General features: G+C 35.5%; 1 protein-coding gene and 1 long non-coding RNA gene across 2 annotated transcripts in view; both read right to left on the bottom strand.

The window, feature by feature from the left end:
• Window positions 1–4,340: 4,340 nt before the first annotated feature.
• Window positions 4,341–4,820, bottom strand: LOC136032370 (uncharacterized). Its single transcript, XM_065712693.1, has one exon. It carries the CDS (start codon window positions 4,818–4,820, stop codon window positions 4,341–4,343), a length of 480 nt encoding a protein of 159 aa, XP_065568765.1.
• Window positions 4,821–12,623: 7,803 nt separating this feature from the next.
• LOC136032382 (uncharacterized) overlaps window positions 12,624–19,432 on the bottom strand; it is a 30,289-nt gene continuing 23,480 nt past the window's right edge. Inside the window, exon 2 of the long non-coding RNA XR_010618713.1 lies at window positions 12,624–12,882. This is a non-coding gene — a long non-coding RNA (uncharacterized LOC136032382). The remainder of the gene's footprint in view (window positions 12,883–19,432) is intronic.

Raw genomic sequence — 19,432 nt, 5'->3', positions numbered from 1 at the left:
CAAAAAACCAAATAACTATGTCTCTGGGGACGCCTTAATGTCCCACAATCCCTGAGGAAGGGGATGCAAATCACAAACATTGACCATTGTTTACATATAGCAATGGTTGTTGGGAAGTGTACAGAGGTTTTCAGGGGGACTTTTCGTGTTGGGGAGGGGGGTTAGTCGAGGGACGGGGTTACGCTGGGGGATCTTTCCATGGAGGAATTTATCATGAGGGAAGAGAATTTCCGTGAAACGGCACAGGATTTTCTAGCATTATTTAAAAAAAAAAAACAATGAGAAAATAAATTGAAAAAAAAATTCCAACTGGAAGTAAGGAGCAGAATTAAATCTTAAAATGAAGAGAAAATATTAAGAATATAAGGGGGTTCGTCTCCTCCAAAATATCTTTCTCTTTACGCTAAAGTATTTTAGCAATTTCAACTATTTATTCTACTACCGTTATGATTCAGGGGTCATTAAATGGACAAAATTGAAGCTTTAGTGTAAAGAGCAAGGCATTGACGAGCGGGTGAACCAGTCATATACGTAATAAAAATATGCCTATATAGAAGTTCGTTACGTAAGTTAATTTGTAAGTTATGTAAATTTATTACCAATAAAAACGTTCGTAAAAAATAAAAAGTTATAGTTACAGTTTTAAGTAACAAAAAATCTGAGGACAACTATGCCTCCTCCCCACCGCCTTTTTCTTATCAAAATCCTCCGAGAAAAACTACGATAAAGCAATTTAGCCAAAAAAATAATATGCAAATTTCGTTTTAATTATTCATGCGCGGTGAGCCAAAATCAAAACATGCATTCATTCAAAAACGTTCAGATATTAAAAAAAAATCAAGTTTTTTTAACTGCAAGTAAAGAGAGACATTGAAACTTAAAACGAATAGAACTTAATCCGTATATAAAAAGGGTTGTTCCCTCCTCAACGCTTTGCTCCTTACGCTAAATTTTTTCATTTGTTTTAAAAAGTGGAGTTGTTATAAAGGGTCAAACTTTAGCGTAAAGAGCGGGACGTTGAGGAGGGGAGAGTTCAATTCCAATTTTAATTAAATTACATTACAACTTTATGTTATTTTCTGGGGGGGAGAGGGATTTACTTGGGAGGATTTTTTTGAGGAGGAATTTATTATGAGGGAAGAGAATTTCTATGAAGGGGGGCACAGGATTTTCTAGCATTATTAAAAAAAACAATGAAAATATAAAATAAAAAAAGTTTTTCAGCTAAAAGTAAGGAGCAATATTAAAATCTAAAACGAACAGAAATTATTACGTATATAAGAGGGTTTGTCTCCTCCACAATTTTTTGCTCTTTCCGCTAAAGTATTTTTAGTAATTTGAACTATTTATTCTACGGCATTTGTGTTTCAGGGGTCATTCTAAGAGAATTGGGACAAAATTTAAGGTTTAGTGTAAAGAGCGAGGTATGGACGAGGGGGTGAACCCCTCATATACGTAGTAAAAATATACGAATATAGAAGTTTGTTACGTAAGTTAATTCGTAAGTTACAAATATTTATTACGACAAGGAAACAGCACGAATGTTCCAATTAGAACTTTCAAATAGATTTGAAGCCCTGCAATCGGAATTAGAACCAAGGGCTGATGTCGAACGCATGTGGGAGAAACTTAAAACCACGTACAGAGAAGTTGCAGAGGAGAAATTAGGCTATAAGAAGAAAAGAAAGAAAAATGGATTTCCGAACGAACCTGAAAACTAATTGATGCAAGAAAATCAGTCAAACTTTCCATTCTGGCGGCCTCAGACGCATCTGAATTAATTGTTCTGCAAGTCTCATATAGAGAATTAGACAAACAAGTAAAGAAGAGTGCCCGGACCGACAAGAGGCAATTTATTGAACAGAAAGCAGCTTTCGCGGAAGAAGCAGCAAAGAAGGGAGATTCGAAACATTGAAGAACATTGGAGAAGGGACAATCTATTGACCAGCCTATTCTAGCTGTCCAGCCAATAAAATTATAAGGACCATTCGGCCTACGGAATTTATGTTGCTTTAGGATTCCAAACACCCACAACTTCGAAGTTAAATAACACTTTTGACAAAATTCTCAATCTGAAAAAATCTGACAGCCCATTCTAGTAGATGTTTAAATTTGAACAGCTTAACCCCCTTCCTATGAGCCATACAGGTAGGATCGACTCTGGAGCCCAAAAAGTCACAAGTTGGGTGCTGGTTGGTTCCTTTCCATAGGTCCTTCCCCTAAGAAGGTTGATTACTATTTTACATGGATATATGAATGTCTGTAACTGAGGTAAGCAACATTGCCGAAGGGATATAAAATACTCAAAGTTGAGTACAATCATACCTAAATATGAAACTATTTGCACGACTAGTGACCTCGCACCAGGTGTAGTGCAGCTATCAAGTAATCGGGGGTATTAGTTTGTTTCAGCTCATCGGTTTCGGCAGCATTAGTTTAAAATAGTGACTGCTCAAAATACATCCGGTGAAGACTAAGACTGCTTCAATTTCTTGTCATCTTTCCTGGAAAGTGTAACGCTGTCAATATACCTAAAAGAGTGTCTTTGCAGCGCTTTATAATTTTATATCTAAGAGAAATTTAGACAACTAGAGCTGAGGACGATCGTTTCGAAAGAAGTGTCTTTGTAATTTCTACCATTACCCTCCTCAGCCTTCACTCCGAATTATTAGTTTAAAAATGCTCTAGGGAAGGTCAGTTGTATTTTACTCTCGTAAAATATTAAACTGGTAATCTTAGAAATTATTCTCAACCTACCCCCTTATTGCTGTAGTTGTCGCTTATTTTTGTATCCTCATTAAAGAGCGTTTTTTTTAGTTCTGAGACAGACAAGCTGCCCCCCCTTCTTTTTCTGATTCGCTCTGTATGTCACATGTGAACACATCTAAAGATGCTATAAACTTTACGTTTTGCAATGCGGCCTTAATCTTCTAGTGGTCAGCAGTAAACAGATGAGAGAGTATTGGAGCAAGACGGTAATAGGTAGTGCGTTCCTTTTATTTGAAATAACAGAAATTTCTATATTTTAAAGGCTTTCAAATTTTTTTCTTCTAGTACCGCAATGTCCTAAGTTTTTTTTTCTTGGTAGTCAATTAAAAGTTCACGTCCAGTACAGAAATAAGATTCAAGTCTGTATTTCGAAGACAATCTTGAACAGAATTCAATGGAAGATTTAGAATATATTTAAAACTCTAAAATAAATTTCATTAGTATTTATTCACAAATTTAAGACAATTTTCCGAATCAGCTTTAAGAGAACCATACTTTTCGGAGCTCCTTAATTAGATTTAACGCCTTTGCTAATTCAAAAAGGTAAATCGGGTAATATACGCGTTTTTGACAGGGTATACGCTATAGATAAAAATACCAGGAACTCACCTACTAAATCAGAAAAAAAGGATTTCGACTCTTACAAGTAATATTTTAATTGACACTCTATTACAGTCAAATCAACCGTGTAAACTAAGGTAATGTACCTATTAACATGTTGCTGGAATCTTTTAGAGTTGGTTTACTGATGGTGTATACCTTAAAGCAATTAACAATTAGATGGCAATCTACTATTACTAATGCTACTAACAACTCACCGCAGCACCAAGCCGCCTGAGGCCAAAAAAGCTACGCATACTCCTCCTTAAACCCAATCCATTCAGAGCCTCTCTCTTTACACTCTCCCAAGAAGTTTCCATTTCCTTTAAATCTTTCTTTATGACATGCCCCCATCCCAGACGAGGACGACCTGCTCTCTGTTTAGCCCTAGACGGTTAGTCGAAAAGGACAATCTTCCGAAATCTGTCATCCTTCATCCACAGAACGTGCCCTAACCATCTCAACCTTTCGTTAATTATAGCTTTAGAAAGTGGGACTGAACTAAACTCATCGTACAACCTACTGTTTGAAATACGATTGGTCTGCAGGGTACCCAGAACAATCCATAGGGAATTTCTCTGGAAAACATCTAGTAAATGTGCATCCTCTTTTCGGAACTTCCATGCGTCAGAGCCATATTTGACCATTGTCATCACTGTAGCTTCCAATATTCTAATCTTGGTTTGCAGACTTATCTTCCTATCCTACCAAACTTTTATTAACTTAAAAAAAAAACTGAGTCTTGGCTATTCTACTTTTAATATCTTCACTGTCCACCGTTTTTACTAATAATACTACCAAGGTAAGTGAAGCTGCCCACATGATCAGTCTTTTTGTTACCCAGTGTCACCTTTTCATCTTCACTTATTCCTAGCCTTAGTGACTTGGTCTTCTTAACATTAATTCTCAAACCTATTCTAGCACCCTGAACTCTCAAAACCTCTAAAAGTTCATTCATTTTGCTCATATTTTTATTTAGGATCAGCAGCATAATCTAAGTCCAGGAGAGCCATTCCTCCTCGTTTAATTCCGTGGTCTCCCATTGCCTGTGCTATGCTCCTTAAGATAAAGTCCATCAAAATGATCCATATAAAGGGGGATAGAACACAACCCTGCTTAACTCCTGATTTAATACAAAACCAGCTGCTAACCTCATTTCCCACCTTAATCGCAGCAGCATTATTCTCGTACATAGCACTAATCACTTTAATGTATTTGTATGGTATACCATATAAGGATAATACCTTTCCTAAAGCTCTTCTATCAACAAAATCGAACGCTTGCTCATATTCTATAAAACTGAGAACCAAAGGCGTTTGACAGCTAAGGCGCTTCTCCATTATTAACCTAAGAGTAAAAATTTGGTCGACACTTCCTCTACCTTTTCTAAAACCGCACTGTTCTTTTCTTAAAACTTTGTCTACAGCATCTCTCACTCTCAAAAGTATCATATTACTAATTAATTTACTACCTACATAGACCAGACCAAAGCCTCGATAATTATCACACTCACTCTTATCACCTTTATCATACACTGGTTTAATTTAGGTTTTCCCAAACTCGTTAGGTCCTTCCCCCTTTTCAAAAATCATATTCAGAATCTTAAATAACTTATTTCTAACCTCGGAGCCACTATATTTAAAAACTCATACTTTTTTTTGTCTAGAAATTTTAGATTTTCAAAATCTCTTGTGTGTATGTGGACACTCCACTATGCTATACTTGAATTTTACTTGACTTTTCATATAACTATGTTTATTTATCTATCGTCAAAACTATGATTTGAGTTGCCAGTATTTAGTTCATTATATTTTACTGATATGCAATAACTTCAGACGGCTTTCTACAGAAGAAAGTGACGATATTTTAGGGAGCTTCAAATATTCAAGAAAGAGAAATTATTTCGAAACTGAATTAAATAAACAGATTTATAAGATAAAACGTTTGCTTTGACCATTTCCTATCGATATTAAATTAAAAAAATTAGTTTTTTTTAACTGCAAGTAAGGAGCGACTTTAAAACTTAAAACGAAAAGAAATTATTCTGTATATGAAAGGGGTTGCCCCCTCCTCGACACCTAGCTCTTTACGCTGAAGTTTGACTCTTTCTCACAATTCTACTTTTTAAAAGAATAAAAAACTCTAGCGTAAAGAGCAAGGCGTTGAGGAGGGAACAACTCCTTGCATATACGGATAATTTCTGTTCATTTTAAGTTTTAAAGTCTCTCTTGCTTGCAGTTAAAAAAACTTGTTTTTTTCTTTATTTGATTTCTGAACGTTTTTGAATCAATGCATGTTTCGATTTTGGCTCTCCCCACATGAATAATCAAACGAAAATTTCCATTTTAATTTTTTTTTCCGGCTAAATGGCTTTCTCATAGTTTTGATCGGATGATTTTGATAAAAAAAAAAGGATGGGAGAGGAGGCCTATTTGTCCTCCAATTTTCGCTTACTTAAAAAGGCAGCTAGAACTTTTTTTACGAGCGTTTTCATTAGTAATAAATTTACGTAGCTTACAAATTAACTTACGTAACAAACTTCTGTATTTCTATATTTTTATTACGCATATGAGGGGGTTCGCCCGCTCGTCCATACCTCACTCTTTACACTAAAGGTTAATTTTTTTCCCATTTCTTTAAGAATGGCCCCTGAATCACAAAGGCAGTAGAACAAATAGTTGAAATTACTGAGAATACTTTAGTGTAAAGAGTGAGGTATTATGGAGGAGACGAACCCCCTTATATACATACATCTATGTACATCTTTTTAGGTTTCAATGCTGCTCCTTACTTCCAGCTGAAAATTTTTCTTATTTATTTTTTCACTGTTTTTTTTTGAAAATAATAATAGAAAATCCTGCAGCCCCTATGGAAATTCCCATCCCTCATGATAAATTCTTCCATGGAAGAATATTCACATGTAATCCCTTCCCCCACGAAAAAGTCCCCCTGAAAACGTCTGTGAACTTCCCGATAACCCTTACTATATGTAAATAATGGTCAAAGTTTGTAACTTGCAGCCACTCCCCCGGAGACTGTGGGAGATTAAGTCCCGAGAGACATAATTATTTGGTTTTTGATTATATTGAACAAAATGGCTATCTCAGAACTTTGGTCCGATGACTTTGGGCAAAAATGAGCATGGGAGGGGGCCTAGGTGCGCCCCATTTTTTTGGTCAAAATAGACATCAAAATTCCTTTTTTTAGAGTTTTGGTTACTATTGAGCCGGGTCGCTCGTTACTACATTTCGTTACCACGAACTGTTTGAAAGGCCTGAAGCCTGTTTCTTAATAATTCCTTCCTAATCTTTTCATAAGTAATATTTCTTAAATTCAAAGTTTTTATGGTAATGTTATATATTAGAATTCTATACTATATATATTACAGTTGTTATATTTAGTTCTTGTTATTTTGTACTTAGTTCATTGTATTTGTTTATCATCTATTGTGATTTTAAACCGTATATAACTGGCCTAATCTTTTTATTTATTTAAGCTTAATCTGAACCATTTTAATTCTTCCCCTTTGCATGCTACGCAGTAAAATATTTCTCGAGAATCCGTCTTTGAGCGTCTTGCAAACATACAAGAGTAAGAAAAAACAAAACTGTATTTAGAGATACGTGTACTAGGTAGACATAGAAAATGACAAAAACTCTATTGCCTTTCCTTCATTAATTTAAGAAAACCAAAGTTTTTCCGACGTAAGTAAAGAGCGAAGTTGTAACATAAAACGAACAAAAATTATTACTTCCCAGCCTATCTAACATACATCAATAAAACTAGAGCCAATAAAACATCTGGTGATATTTCCACATGTTCTTAGGATTACAGAAACGTAGCACTTTCCTGAAAACACAAAAAAAAATATGGAAGTTTTGGTACGGTAAATGGCATCAAATTTAGTCCTACCCATCGAAAGCTACGAGCCTGAGAAAATTTGCCTTATTTTGAAAAATAGGGAGAAATACCCGTTAAACGTTATAGTATCTTAACGAAAATCACACCATCACATTCAGCGTATCAGAGAACGCTACTGTAGAGGTTTCAAGCACCTATCTATAAAAATGTGGAATTTTTTTTTTGCCAGAAGACTGATCACGGGTGCGTGTTTATTTGTTGTTGTTTTTTTGTTTCTTCTTTTTCCCAGGGGTGATTGTATCAACTTAGTGGTCCTAGAATGTCGTGCAAGGGCTCACTCTAACTGAAATTAAAAGTTCTAGTGCCCTTTTCAAGTGACCAAAAAATTGGACGGCACTTAGGCCCCCTCCTAAGCTCATTGTTTCCCCAAAGTCACCGGATCAAAATTTTGAGATAGCCATTTTGTTTAGCAAAGTCACAAGCCTAATACCTATGTCTTTGGTAATGACTTACTCCCCCACAGTTCCAGGGGGAGGGACTGAAAGTCACAAACTTAGACCATTTTCAGACAGTTCTTGGTAACGACCCCTAACATCGTATCAGACACCCCTACTGTAGAAGTTTCAATCTCTTATCTACAAAAATGCGGAATTTTGTATTTTTTTTGCCAGAAGACAGATCACAGATGCGTGTTTATATGTTTTTTTTTTCTTTAGGGTTAATTATATCGACCCAGTGGTCCTAGAATGTTTCGAGAGGGCTCATTCTAACGGAAATGAAACATTCTAGTGCCCTTTTTAAGTGACCAAAAAAATTGGAGGGCACCTAGGCCCTCTCCCACGCTAATTTTTCCCCCAAGTCATCGCATCAAAATTCTGAGATAGCAATTGTATTCAGCATAGTCAAAAGCCTTATAACTATGTCTTTGGGGATGACTTGCTCCCCCACAGTCACTGTGGGGGGCTACAAGTTACAAACCTTAACCAATGCTTAGATATAGTAATGGTTATTGGGAAGTATACAGCAGTTTCTCAGCATTCTCAGCAAAAATTGCATTTCTCAGAATTCTCAGCAAAAATTTGATTTCCCATAACGAGTGCTACGTGGCCTTTTTTTATAATTTCATTATGTAACTGAAGACTCTATCAAACAGTTCGTGGTAACACCAAAAACAGGAATTTAGATGCTAAAAGATATTTTGATGTTGATAAAAGCGTATCAGAGAACCCTGTAGCAAAAATTTCAAGCTCCTATCTACAAAAATGTGGAATTTCGATATCTTTTGCCAGAAGACAGATCACGGGTTTTTTTTTTCCAGGGGTCATCATATCGACCAAGTGGTCCAAGAATGTCGCAAAAGGGCTCATTCTAACGGAAAAGAAAAGTTCTAGTGCCCTTTTTAAGTGACCAAAAAAATTGGAGGGCGCCTATGCCCTCCCCCACGCTAATTTTCCCCCCAAGTCACCGGATCAAAATTATGAGATAGCAATTGTATTCAGAATAGTCAAAAGCCTTATAACTATGTATTTGGGGATGACTTACTCACCCACAGTCCCTGGGGGAGGGGCTGCAAGTTACAAACTTTGACCAGTGTTTACATACAGTAATGGTTATTGGGAAGTGTAGAGACCTTTTCCGGGGAATATTTTTGGTTTGGGGGTGGGGTTGAGGGAAGGGGGCTATGTGGGAGGATCTTTCCTTAGAGGAATATTTCATGGGGGAAGAGAAATTCAATGAAAAGGGCGCAGGATTTTCTAGCATTGCTATATAAAGAAAAAACAATGAAAGAAAAAACATGAAAGTTTTTTTCAATTGAAAGTAAGGAGTATCATTAAAACTCAAAACGAATAGAGATTATTAAGCATATGAGGGGTTCTAAAAATACTTTAGCATAAAGAGCGAGGTATTTAGGAGGAGATTAATACCTCGCTCTTTATGCATTCAGGGGTCAATCTTAAAGAATTGGGACAAAACTTAAGGTTTCGCGTAAAGAGCGAAGTATTAACGAGGGGACAAACCCCGTCATATACATAATAAAAATGTAAGACTATAAAAGTTTGTTACGTAAGTTAATTCTTAAGTTACGTATATTTTACTAATAAAAACGTTCGTTAAAAATTAAAAGTTCTAGTTGCCTTTTTAAGTAACCAAAAAATTGGAGGGCAACTACGCCTCCTTCCCCACCCCTTATTTCTCAAAATCGTTCGATCAAAACTAAGAGAAAGCCATTTAGCCAAAAAAATAATTACTATGCAAATTTCATTTTTAATAATTTATGTGCGGAGAACAAAAATCAAACATGCATTAGTTCAAAAACGTTCAGAAATAAAAAAAAAATTTTTAACTGAAAGTAAGGAGTCACATTAAAACTTAAACCAACAGAAATTACTCCGTATATGAAATGGGTTGTCCCCTCCGCAATTCCTCGCTCTTTACGCTAAAGTTTGACTCTTTGCCACAATTCTACTTTTTAAAATAATTAAAAACTTTAGCGTAAAGAGCGAGGGATTGCGGAGGGGACAACCCTCGATTTTATATTTAAAATCAGCATAAAAATCCGATTCTTTTGATATATCTCTAAGCATCGAAGTTCCGTTTTTTAGTGTTTCGTTTATTATTGAGCCGGGTCGCTCCTTACTACAGTTCGTTACCACGAACTGTTTGATAAATTCCCTTACGGATTTTAAAATTTGTGAGAAAGGTGTTCTTAGGGTATTTAAAAAGAATTCCGTTGAATCCCCTTAAAACTTTGACTCTTAATCTGACAATCGCCTTACTGGCAAAAAAAACAAACTTATGACGTTCTAAAACTTGTCAGAACTATACTAAACTACGGTTGACTTGACTTTAGTCAAAACCGCTACCGTATTCAAGGGTCCGAACGAACTCCAAATGAAAATCTTTTTAGCTAAATCTAGGACAAATATTACCACAACTGACCACAACTCTGTCTAATAGTCTTAGAAATACAACCCCTTTTTGGTCAAATTTTTGAGAAATGTGGTCTTCGGGTGTTTGAAAAGGGTTCCATTGAATCCCCTGAAAACTTTGACTAATAATCTGACAATCACCTAACTGATAAAGAAGTAAACGTACGACGCTCTAAAACTTGTTTGAACTAAAATAAACTACGGTAGGCTTAACTTTACTCAAGTCCCCTACCGTAGTTAAGCTCCAAACGAACTCCAAATGAAAACCTTTCTAGCTGAATCTAGAACAAATTTTACCACAACTGATTACATCTCTGTCTAACAGTCTTAGAAATACGCACCTTTTTGGTCGAAATTTTGAGAAAGGTGGTCTTTGGATAGTTAACAAGGACTCCATTTAATCGCCTGAAAACTTTTACTAAAAATCTGACAATCGCCTTGCTGATAAAGAAGCAAACTTATGACGCTCTAAACCTTGTCAGAACTACAGTAAAATCTAGGACTGAATTAACTTTACTCAAATCAACTAGGCTACCGTAGTTTAGGATCTGACCGAGCTACTGAACACCTCTTCAGCAAATTCTGCAACACATTTTACAAAAACTGATGACAACTCTGTTAGACAGTTTTAAAATAGGCCTCTTTCTTTCAAACGTCCCTAGACCACACTGTCTTCGCACTTATGCATAATTAAAAAGAACTGGAAATATAATTACGAGTAAAACTTTTAATGAAGGCCCTTTATTAAGTCATTAGCCCTGCCGTACCACTTATAAAGTCTGAAAATTTAAATTTTTCTTTGTATTATACTTTTTCTACTGTACACAGTTTCTAATTTTTCTACCTTGTACTTTTTCTACTAATATAATTTCTACTTTTTCATCGGTATCTCATTTGCATGCCAGAATGTTCCGAAACAGTAATAGAATTCGCGAGTTTTGACATAAAAATGGCGTGTACAAAAAAGATAGTATTAGAACAAAACACTTCACAATAAGTTTAGATCTTTCTCTCTGACAATTTGATAATATCCGAGTTGCAGCAGTAGCTAGCAACCTAGTAAGAGACGATCACGTGCAATACTAAGAAATATATTAACCCATAGCTCCTAAAGATAGAGTCAGATTAAAAAAAGAAGCACACTATTAGAACTGTTTTGCCCGAAACCGTATGTAGAAAACTTACCGTCCCTTCGCTTGAACAGCAACGGAAATATATTGACTACAAAAACTTACCGTCCCTTCGCTTGAACAGCAACGGAAATATATCGACTACAAAAACTTACCGTCCCTTCGCTTGAACAGCAACGGAAATATATTGACTACAAAAACTTACCATCCCTTCGCTTGAACAGCAACGGAAATATATTGACTAAAAAATCATGAAAAGTTGCTGCGACCACGATATTCTGCATCGACAGCGTCCTTTTTTATTTTTTATTTCTCCTTAGCTAGCTGGACACTGGAAATTCATAGAGAGCTGTTTAATGGCTCATTTTAAAGAAAATTACTGTATATAGTGCCTTTGTAATTAAAAAATAAAACAGTTTTTAAAATAGAACAAATTTTTATAAAAAACTTCATTTTCATGCACAAGCTTGATGTACGATCATCGTAAAGGTTATAAACATATATGATGTAATGAGTGAATGTAGTATTTATACACACTTATCTTTCGAAAAGATAATATAAGAAATAAATAATTACAAGAATCAATTTTATGGGAAAAACTACCTTTTCCTACAACACTGTAATAGCAAGTGTTATTTTTAACACTATAAAAAGCATGGAGATATAGTTAGTAAAATGCAGTAATTCTTTTAGGGATTTTAACAAAGAATTTGATTTGTGAATTAAGACTAGAGCAATGCCTGTAAATTTAAATAAAATAATTTCGTTTCATCTCTCATTTCAGAGTTATAATTGTCTCCTAGAACCAAACTTTTTTGGCTTATCTCGTAAAGTGCGTATCTCTATAGTGTTTTCGTATATTTCCAAAGATAAAAATTCATTTATTTTTTTTTTGTTTATTTCAAAAACCGACTTGATAATTGGTAAAACAAAGAAGACTAGACTGAGTCGGACAAGTTATGGATGAGTGAACATTATATGCATATCTGTTCAGTTACACATGTAGCCAGAATCGATATTTTTTCTGTTAGCTTGATTTGTGTAAATAGGAACGTAGCAGGCCGGGGAGGGTGGCTCAAACCCCTTTCCCCAATATTCAAAATTTTGCCTGATTTCTGAACACTTTTAATTTAAATTATCAAAAAAATATCATAACCTCATCATTTCTATCATTATTAAAAATATTACTCGAGAAAATTTCTGCGTTCGTGTCTAGGTCTAAAATGGACAAGATATTTTTCTTTCGATTCCAAAAAGAATCCAAATAACCATGTGATATAATCAACATAATTGGGTTGGTCTTTTAGCTATAATAAAATCAGACTTTGCCATAGAACAAATCACAGATTATATTTCTTATAAAAACATCATTATATAAAAACTGACCAAATTCAGATCAATAAGTACAAATACAAGGATGGCACAAAAAGTAGCAAATACACAACTTGTAAAAAAAAAGAAACGCTACTTTTGAGTTATGGCTTACAACACCGAATAAAAGCATCACTTCTGAATAACAGAGCCACCACTTTGTGCGGAGTTACCAGAGTCCGACGACTGAGAAGCAGAATTTTCGCTGTGGCTTGAAGATTCTGAAATTAGAAATACAATTAACTTCATTAGTTAACTAAATTTAGTTTATTAATAATTTTTTTCATTTATGCGAAACAAATTAGTAGGAAAACAATATGATCTTTATTTTCGATGTATTTCCTGCTTAAAAGTTGTTTATTTGGTTCAATAGGGACAAAAAAGGGAAAGAAGAAAAAGAAGTAGGTCAGTTACCCTAAAAAATTATAATTATCAAAGTAACGAATATAACAAATTCAGTCTAAATAAACAATTAAACCGCTTACGCCATTTACTCTTTTGCAGCGAATAATTCTAAGATGGTGGGTGGGGAACCCATTGTTGTTTCTGGGACGTTTTGGCCAAGATGTTCGAATGTTAAAAAAGAAAATTAGACCCTGTATCACAAGTTCAGAAAATTATAATTTTGTCAGAATTCCAGAAAATAGGGAGATTAACCAGAAAAAGAGAACGGGAGAGAGTGGTGACCGGGAGAACCTAAACATTTCAAAAGGCTACAGGCTCAAAAGAGTCCTCTGCATACACGCCTGTTGTCGCCATAAGTAATAAAAAAATTCATAGTCTACTCACTTACAATCCTACCTTAAGCTAATATATTTAGAATATGTATAGAACAACTTGCGAATAATTTTTAACATAGAAATTTAAAACCAAAACTCAGTGACGTCAATGTGGCAAATTTCGCCCCTCTCTAGATTCTTAAAGATGTCATTTCTTAGGCATTTTCATTGAAACATGGTCTCTTTGTGTATTAACATAAGAAAAATCTCCCCCCTATGAGAAAAAATATGTTTGTCCCCCTCTAGAAGAGGGAAGCTTTCTTTAGACTAGGGCACTTCGTATCGAAGGTGTTGTTGTAGAAACTTCGAAAAGGGTTTATTCGATTGGAAATCGAAGGGGTTAGTGCCTTTTTTTATAATCGAAACTGATCAGAAAGCAACTAACCCCCCTCCCACGCCCACCATTTCCCCAAAGGCATCCAGTCAAATTTTTGAGATAGCCATTTTGTTAAACGTAGTTGAAAGGTCAAGAAATTGCGTATTTGAGGATGACCCCCCCACAACCCTCAGGGTAAAGGCTGTAAGTTATGCCCTGGGAGTATATAAAGTATATAGAAAGTGATCACATAAACTTCCGGGGAGGGGGCTCATTGGATTGCTAATCAAAAGTCTTAGTGCCCTTTTTGAGGTTCAAAGTTATTGGAGGGTGGATACCACCCCCCACACACCTTGTATTTTCCTGAAATGCATTTCGTAGAAACTTTGAGAAGGCTATTTGTTGCCGTATAAACTTCGAAGAGAACTATTTGGTTGGAAATTCAAAGGACTTATGCCCTTTTTAACAGTCGAAGTGATTGGAGAGCAACTAACCCCCCTTCCACTACCACAAATTCCCCAAACACATCCAATCAAAATTTTGAAACAGCCCTTTTGTTCAACGTAATTAAAAAGTCCGGAAAATATGTCTTTAAGGATGACACCCTCCCCTCCCGCCTAGAGCCCTCAGGACAAGTGTTGTTAGTTACACCCTGGGGCATATAAAGTATATATATATAGAAAGGTTGACCGTAAAAACTTTATGGGAGCTCATTGGATTGATAACAAGAAGTTCTGGTGCACCTTTTAAGATTCATAGTGATTAAACGGTGGATACCCCCACGCACCTCGTATTTTGCCGAAATGCATCTGATAGAAATTTTGAGATCGCCATTTTTGTCGTATAAACTTCGAAAACAGCTCATTCGGTTGGAAACTGAAAGGTCGAGTAACCTTTTTAACTGTCAAAAGTAATTGGAGCGCAACTAACCCCCTCCTCCGCCCACCATTCCTCAAAACGAACCTAATCAAAATATAGAGATGACTGCTTTGTTCAATGTAATTGTAAGGTCGGAAAATTATGTCTTTGAGGATGATACCCATTCCAGACACACACAGCCATCAGGTGTTTTAAGTTATGCCCTGGGGTATATAAGGCATATGTAGAGAGGGCGATCGTATAAACTTTGGAGGGGACTCATTGGATTGGTAATCACAAATTCTAATCCCTTTTTAAGACTCAGTGATCAGACGGTAGATACTCCCCACACCTTGTGTTTTCTCGAAATACATCTAGTAAGAATTTTGAGATAGCCATTTTTGTCGTAGAAACTTCAAAAACAGCTCATTCGATTGGAAACTGAAAGGTCCAGTGCCCTTTTTAACTGTCAAAAGTAATTGGGGGGGGGGCAACTAACCCCCTCCTACGCCCACCATTTCCCTAACCACATCCAATCAAAATCTTGAGATGACAGATTTTTTAATCCCTCGTCAATACCTCACTCTTTACATTAAAGTTCGAGTTTTGTTCCAATTCTTTATGAATGACCCTTCTTTTAAGAATCACAAAGGCCGTTTAATTAGAATAAATAGCTCTTTTGAAATTAATAAAAATACTTTAGCGTAGAGAACGATGTATTGAAGAGGGGACGAACCCCCTAATATACATTTTATTTTCTGTTCGTTTTAAGTTTTAATGTTGCTCCTTATTTTCAGTTGAAAAAATTTGTCTTTTTATATTTAATTTCTCATTGTTTTTTTAAGTAATGCTGGAAAATCCAGCACCCGCTTCATGGAAATTCTCTTCCCCCATAATAAAACCCTCCATGGAAATATCCGTAAAACGTCTGTATACTCCCCAATAACCAATACTATATGTAAACAACGTGCAAAGTCCATAACTTGCACCGCTTTTCCCAGGGACAGTGGGGGATTAAGTCGTCCTTAAAGACACAGTTGTTATATTTTTCGACTATTCTGAAAAAATGCCAGTATCAAAATTTTGATCCGGTGACTTTGGGAAAAAATGAGCGAGGAAGGGGTCCTAGTTGCCCACCAATTTGTTGGTCACTTAAAAAGGGCACTATAACTTTTAATTTCCGTTAGAATGAGCCCTCTCACGACCTACTAAGACCATTGGGTCAATAGGATCACCCTGGGTAAAAAAAGAATAAACACGCATCCGTGATCGTTCTTCTGGCAAAAAAAAAAAAAAATACAAAATTCCACATTTTTGTATATAGGAGCTTGAAACCTCTACAGTACGGTCCTCTGATACGCTGCATGCGATGGTGTAAGTATCTATTGGTATCAAAATTCCTTTTTTTAGAGTTTCGATTACTATTGAGCCGGATAGCTCCTTACTTACATTTCTTTACAACGAACTGTCTCACTTTTTTTCAAAAAACGTTTTTAAACTTTCAGTAACTATGGGCTAGAGTTTACCATGATGTATTTTCAGAAACAACAGCAGAGATTGGGTTAAACTTTGTGTCACAAGAGTGCAGTAATACAGCATCAACTTCTATAGATCATGCGGTTTAAAGCATCAGCATTGATTTGATGTAGATAGAGCATAAAGTCGATTTTCAGCATGAATGGCGTATGTTAGAGACCGTCTTTAAGGAAAGCGCGGTCATCATTTAAAAAAAATAATAAATAAATAAAAAATAAGGGCGACATACTATTCTAAAAGTGTCGAGTGGTAGATAGCTAAAACATTTAACCAATTGCGAGTAGACAAATTTAGTATTTCTTCCGCAAAACATATGTCAGCGAATCCATCCAAAAGTTGTTGCACAACTTAACGGTGTCCAAGGAGCGCAAGAACAGTTAGTTTCAGGCTCTGTCTCCTCTGAACAGCAGGTTCAGTCATAAGATTCTTTAACAAAACAAAATTGTACAAATTGAGATTGGGGTTCTTTTAAAGCCAACGAAATAGCTGGAAGAGCAAACTGAATATTTCGGTGCGACAACCCCCTCCCTTCTTTGTTCAATTTGTTCATCCGGTATTTTGGGTGGCCTTGAATTAACCCCATTCTCAATTCTTATTTCTTCAATTTTGTTTTTGTTACGGCCGACCAATGTGGCTTACAAAATAAAAACAAGATTTTTTTAGGACCCCCCCCCCCTAGACGAAGTTTGTAGAGTAGTAAATAGCACCGAAATTTGACTTGTAAAATACACTCTTATTTTGTCCAAATATTATAAATTCAGTTAATTGTATATTATAGAAAGATAGCTGGGCCTAGAACTCAGGCGAATTCTATTTCGAGAAATTGCTTAGCGATCAAACACGTTACAAGAAAACAAGATGCTTCTACGCTCAAGCCACTTTTTTACATTTAAAAGATATTTATGAATGATTCGAGTTCTTCATCGATTTTTATGTTACACCAGCACAACTCAAACAGATCACTGGAATGACGAAAACTTAGTTTCGACATATCCTCCGTCCGATCCATCATATAGGAACAGGGTTGCCACCTGTAGCACGAAAGTGCTATTTTAGCACTATTTCATTATGTGTAGCACTGTGGAAATGCTCAGGGTTGCTAAAAATAGAGTCAAAATAGCAAAATTGTACTATACTAGCTGTATTACAGTCTATTTGTTTTACTATAAAACCGAAATGCCCGTAAATCCGGGCAATTGTAGGACTTTAGAAACTCATCGTGGTGGCAACCATGCATAGGAACGCTGAAATTCCAAATTTCGATCTTTTCTAATTTCAAAAGAAATTTGTCTCAAATATTCGGTCGGGAGTGTCAGCCATAAGAATTACTCTAGAATGTTTAGCCCAACTCACTCAAATATTAATTAATTTCAATGTTAATTAAATTTAAACTTCAATATAAACAAGGCAGAGGTCTTCTCACATAAAGAACAATTTTAAATCCGTTTTTTATCTTTAGTGCCGATTTCTACTTTCACATGAAAGAGCCTGTTTTATTATAATTGTTTAACAAGCGTCAGTAACCCCTTGCTATTCAGATATATAAAGGCAAGCTTTATTATAAACACAGCTGAAAAACCCATTCCGCAGAATACGTCTAATAAAGCTACACTACATCCATTATGCTATAGCATTTTCCATTTTCTATTATACATTATTTATCTATGAAAATGAACAAAGAGATCATTAGGAGTTGTTAATACCTAGCTTCGGTTCTTCAGAAAAGGATTCCTATAAATCGATTTTTCCCCGGGAAATGAGCCATTGGCTATCTCATCCCTTTGCCTCATTTGATACATTTAAAAGCGAAAACCATACATAAACGAATTACTGGCTGAATAGGTTTGGATATTGGCGGAATTTGGTCGGAAATCATGTTTTTGTTTCTTCATTCATAACTAAAATATGAACAATTTATTCATCAGTCGTAGTTTTGACACGATAAAAGATATACTAAGAGCAGAAAGGCAGAATAAGTATTTACTAGTTTTCCTCGTTCGTTATTAGTTACACATTTGTAAGATAATTATTTTATTTTTGGTTTATCGTTTCAGACTTTTTGGGCTCATAGTCAAGCCAAGTAAGCAAATTTGGATTGATAGGTGAGCCGATCAATAGATTTAGACTATTGATCTTCTTCCATTAACTCTTTCATCGATGGAATCAATGGGATATAACGTCAAATGGTCCCGTTTTTGTACCCAGCTATTGCGCAAGACAGGAGAATCGAATATCCGAAAAAGAAAAATGAAAAATCAACTAATCATCTCCTTTGCAGGTTCCTTCTGTTGCTAATGATGAAATCTCAAATCAGCACATTAATTATTTTCTATTTGAAAATCAAGTATTTTCTAAACATTTCATTCTTACAGAAATAAATATTCCTCCCCTGAAGCCTTAAGATTATCTTACCGACAAATTGCAAGAATCTATCCGATCAATCCTCCTAGAGGCCATGGAGCTTTTGTGGGGATTAGTAGATTGTACCGTTAGTATTGTATTGTTATAAAAAAAATAAATCTATCTATCTATCAAAAGGAATATTTTTTCTTCATGGATAGATAAAAAGGAGGAATTGAAACGGACAAACGCGGCAAGTAATTTGGATCGAGGGCACAGAAGCAGTGGGTTTTCGCAGATGTCGCACCATTTGGAAGCCCTACTTATCTTTCATACCAAGCTATCTATGATGTCATAAATGACTGTTTCTATATGGTTTGAAACTTCAGACCTCTACTTACCTTCCAAATTTAGTTGTCACTATTGTCAAAATCTTTGCGGCGATAAATTGATAACAATGAGGTTTTGCTTTACATTGCCGGAAAAACTGCATATCTTTCCCAAAGCTCACACAAAATGGAAATAAGTCTATTTAGTATATGGCCCAAAAAGATTGATTTCCTAACAAAAACATCTACCAATCCCTCTATCCTTGTTTTAAGGAAAAGTGCAATATTTGCAACAAACTCATGGAAAAACAAGGAATTAAATGTTTAGAGTATTTTCCAATAAAAGCGAAAGTTGCAATCAAAGGTGGAAATTTGCAATATAATAAGTATATTGACAAGTTTCTAACAAACATAATTAGTAACTAAACCTTATATGACAAGGCTCCATGAAGCGCTGCAGCAACAAGAGCAACATCTTCGACAACTTACTTTTTCCGTGTATTTGCCATTTGTCGTGGCTCTATGACTATCTACCTTGGTTCTACTACCCTAGGAATAACGCATGGACGAATGATAGATAGACATATCTATTAAAAAATGATTGTTAATCATT

The sequence above is a fragment of the Artemia franciscana genome, chromosome 10 (assembly GCF_032884065.1).
Source record: "Artemia franciscana chromosome 10, ASM3288406v1, whole genome shotgun sequence".
Classification (NCBI taxonomy): Eukaryota; Metazoa; Arthropoda; class Branchiopoda; order Anostraca; family Artemiidae; genus Artemia; species Artemia franciscana.
This window is presented reverse-complemented; position numbering and strand designations above follow the sequence as displayed.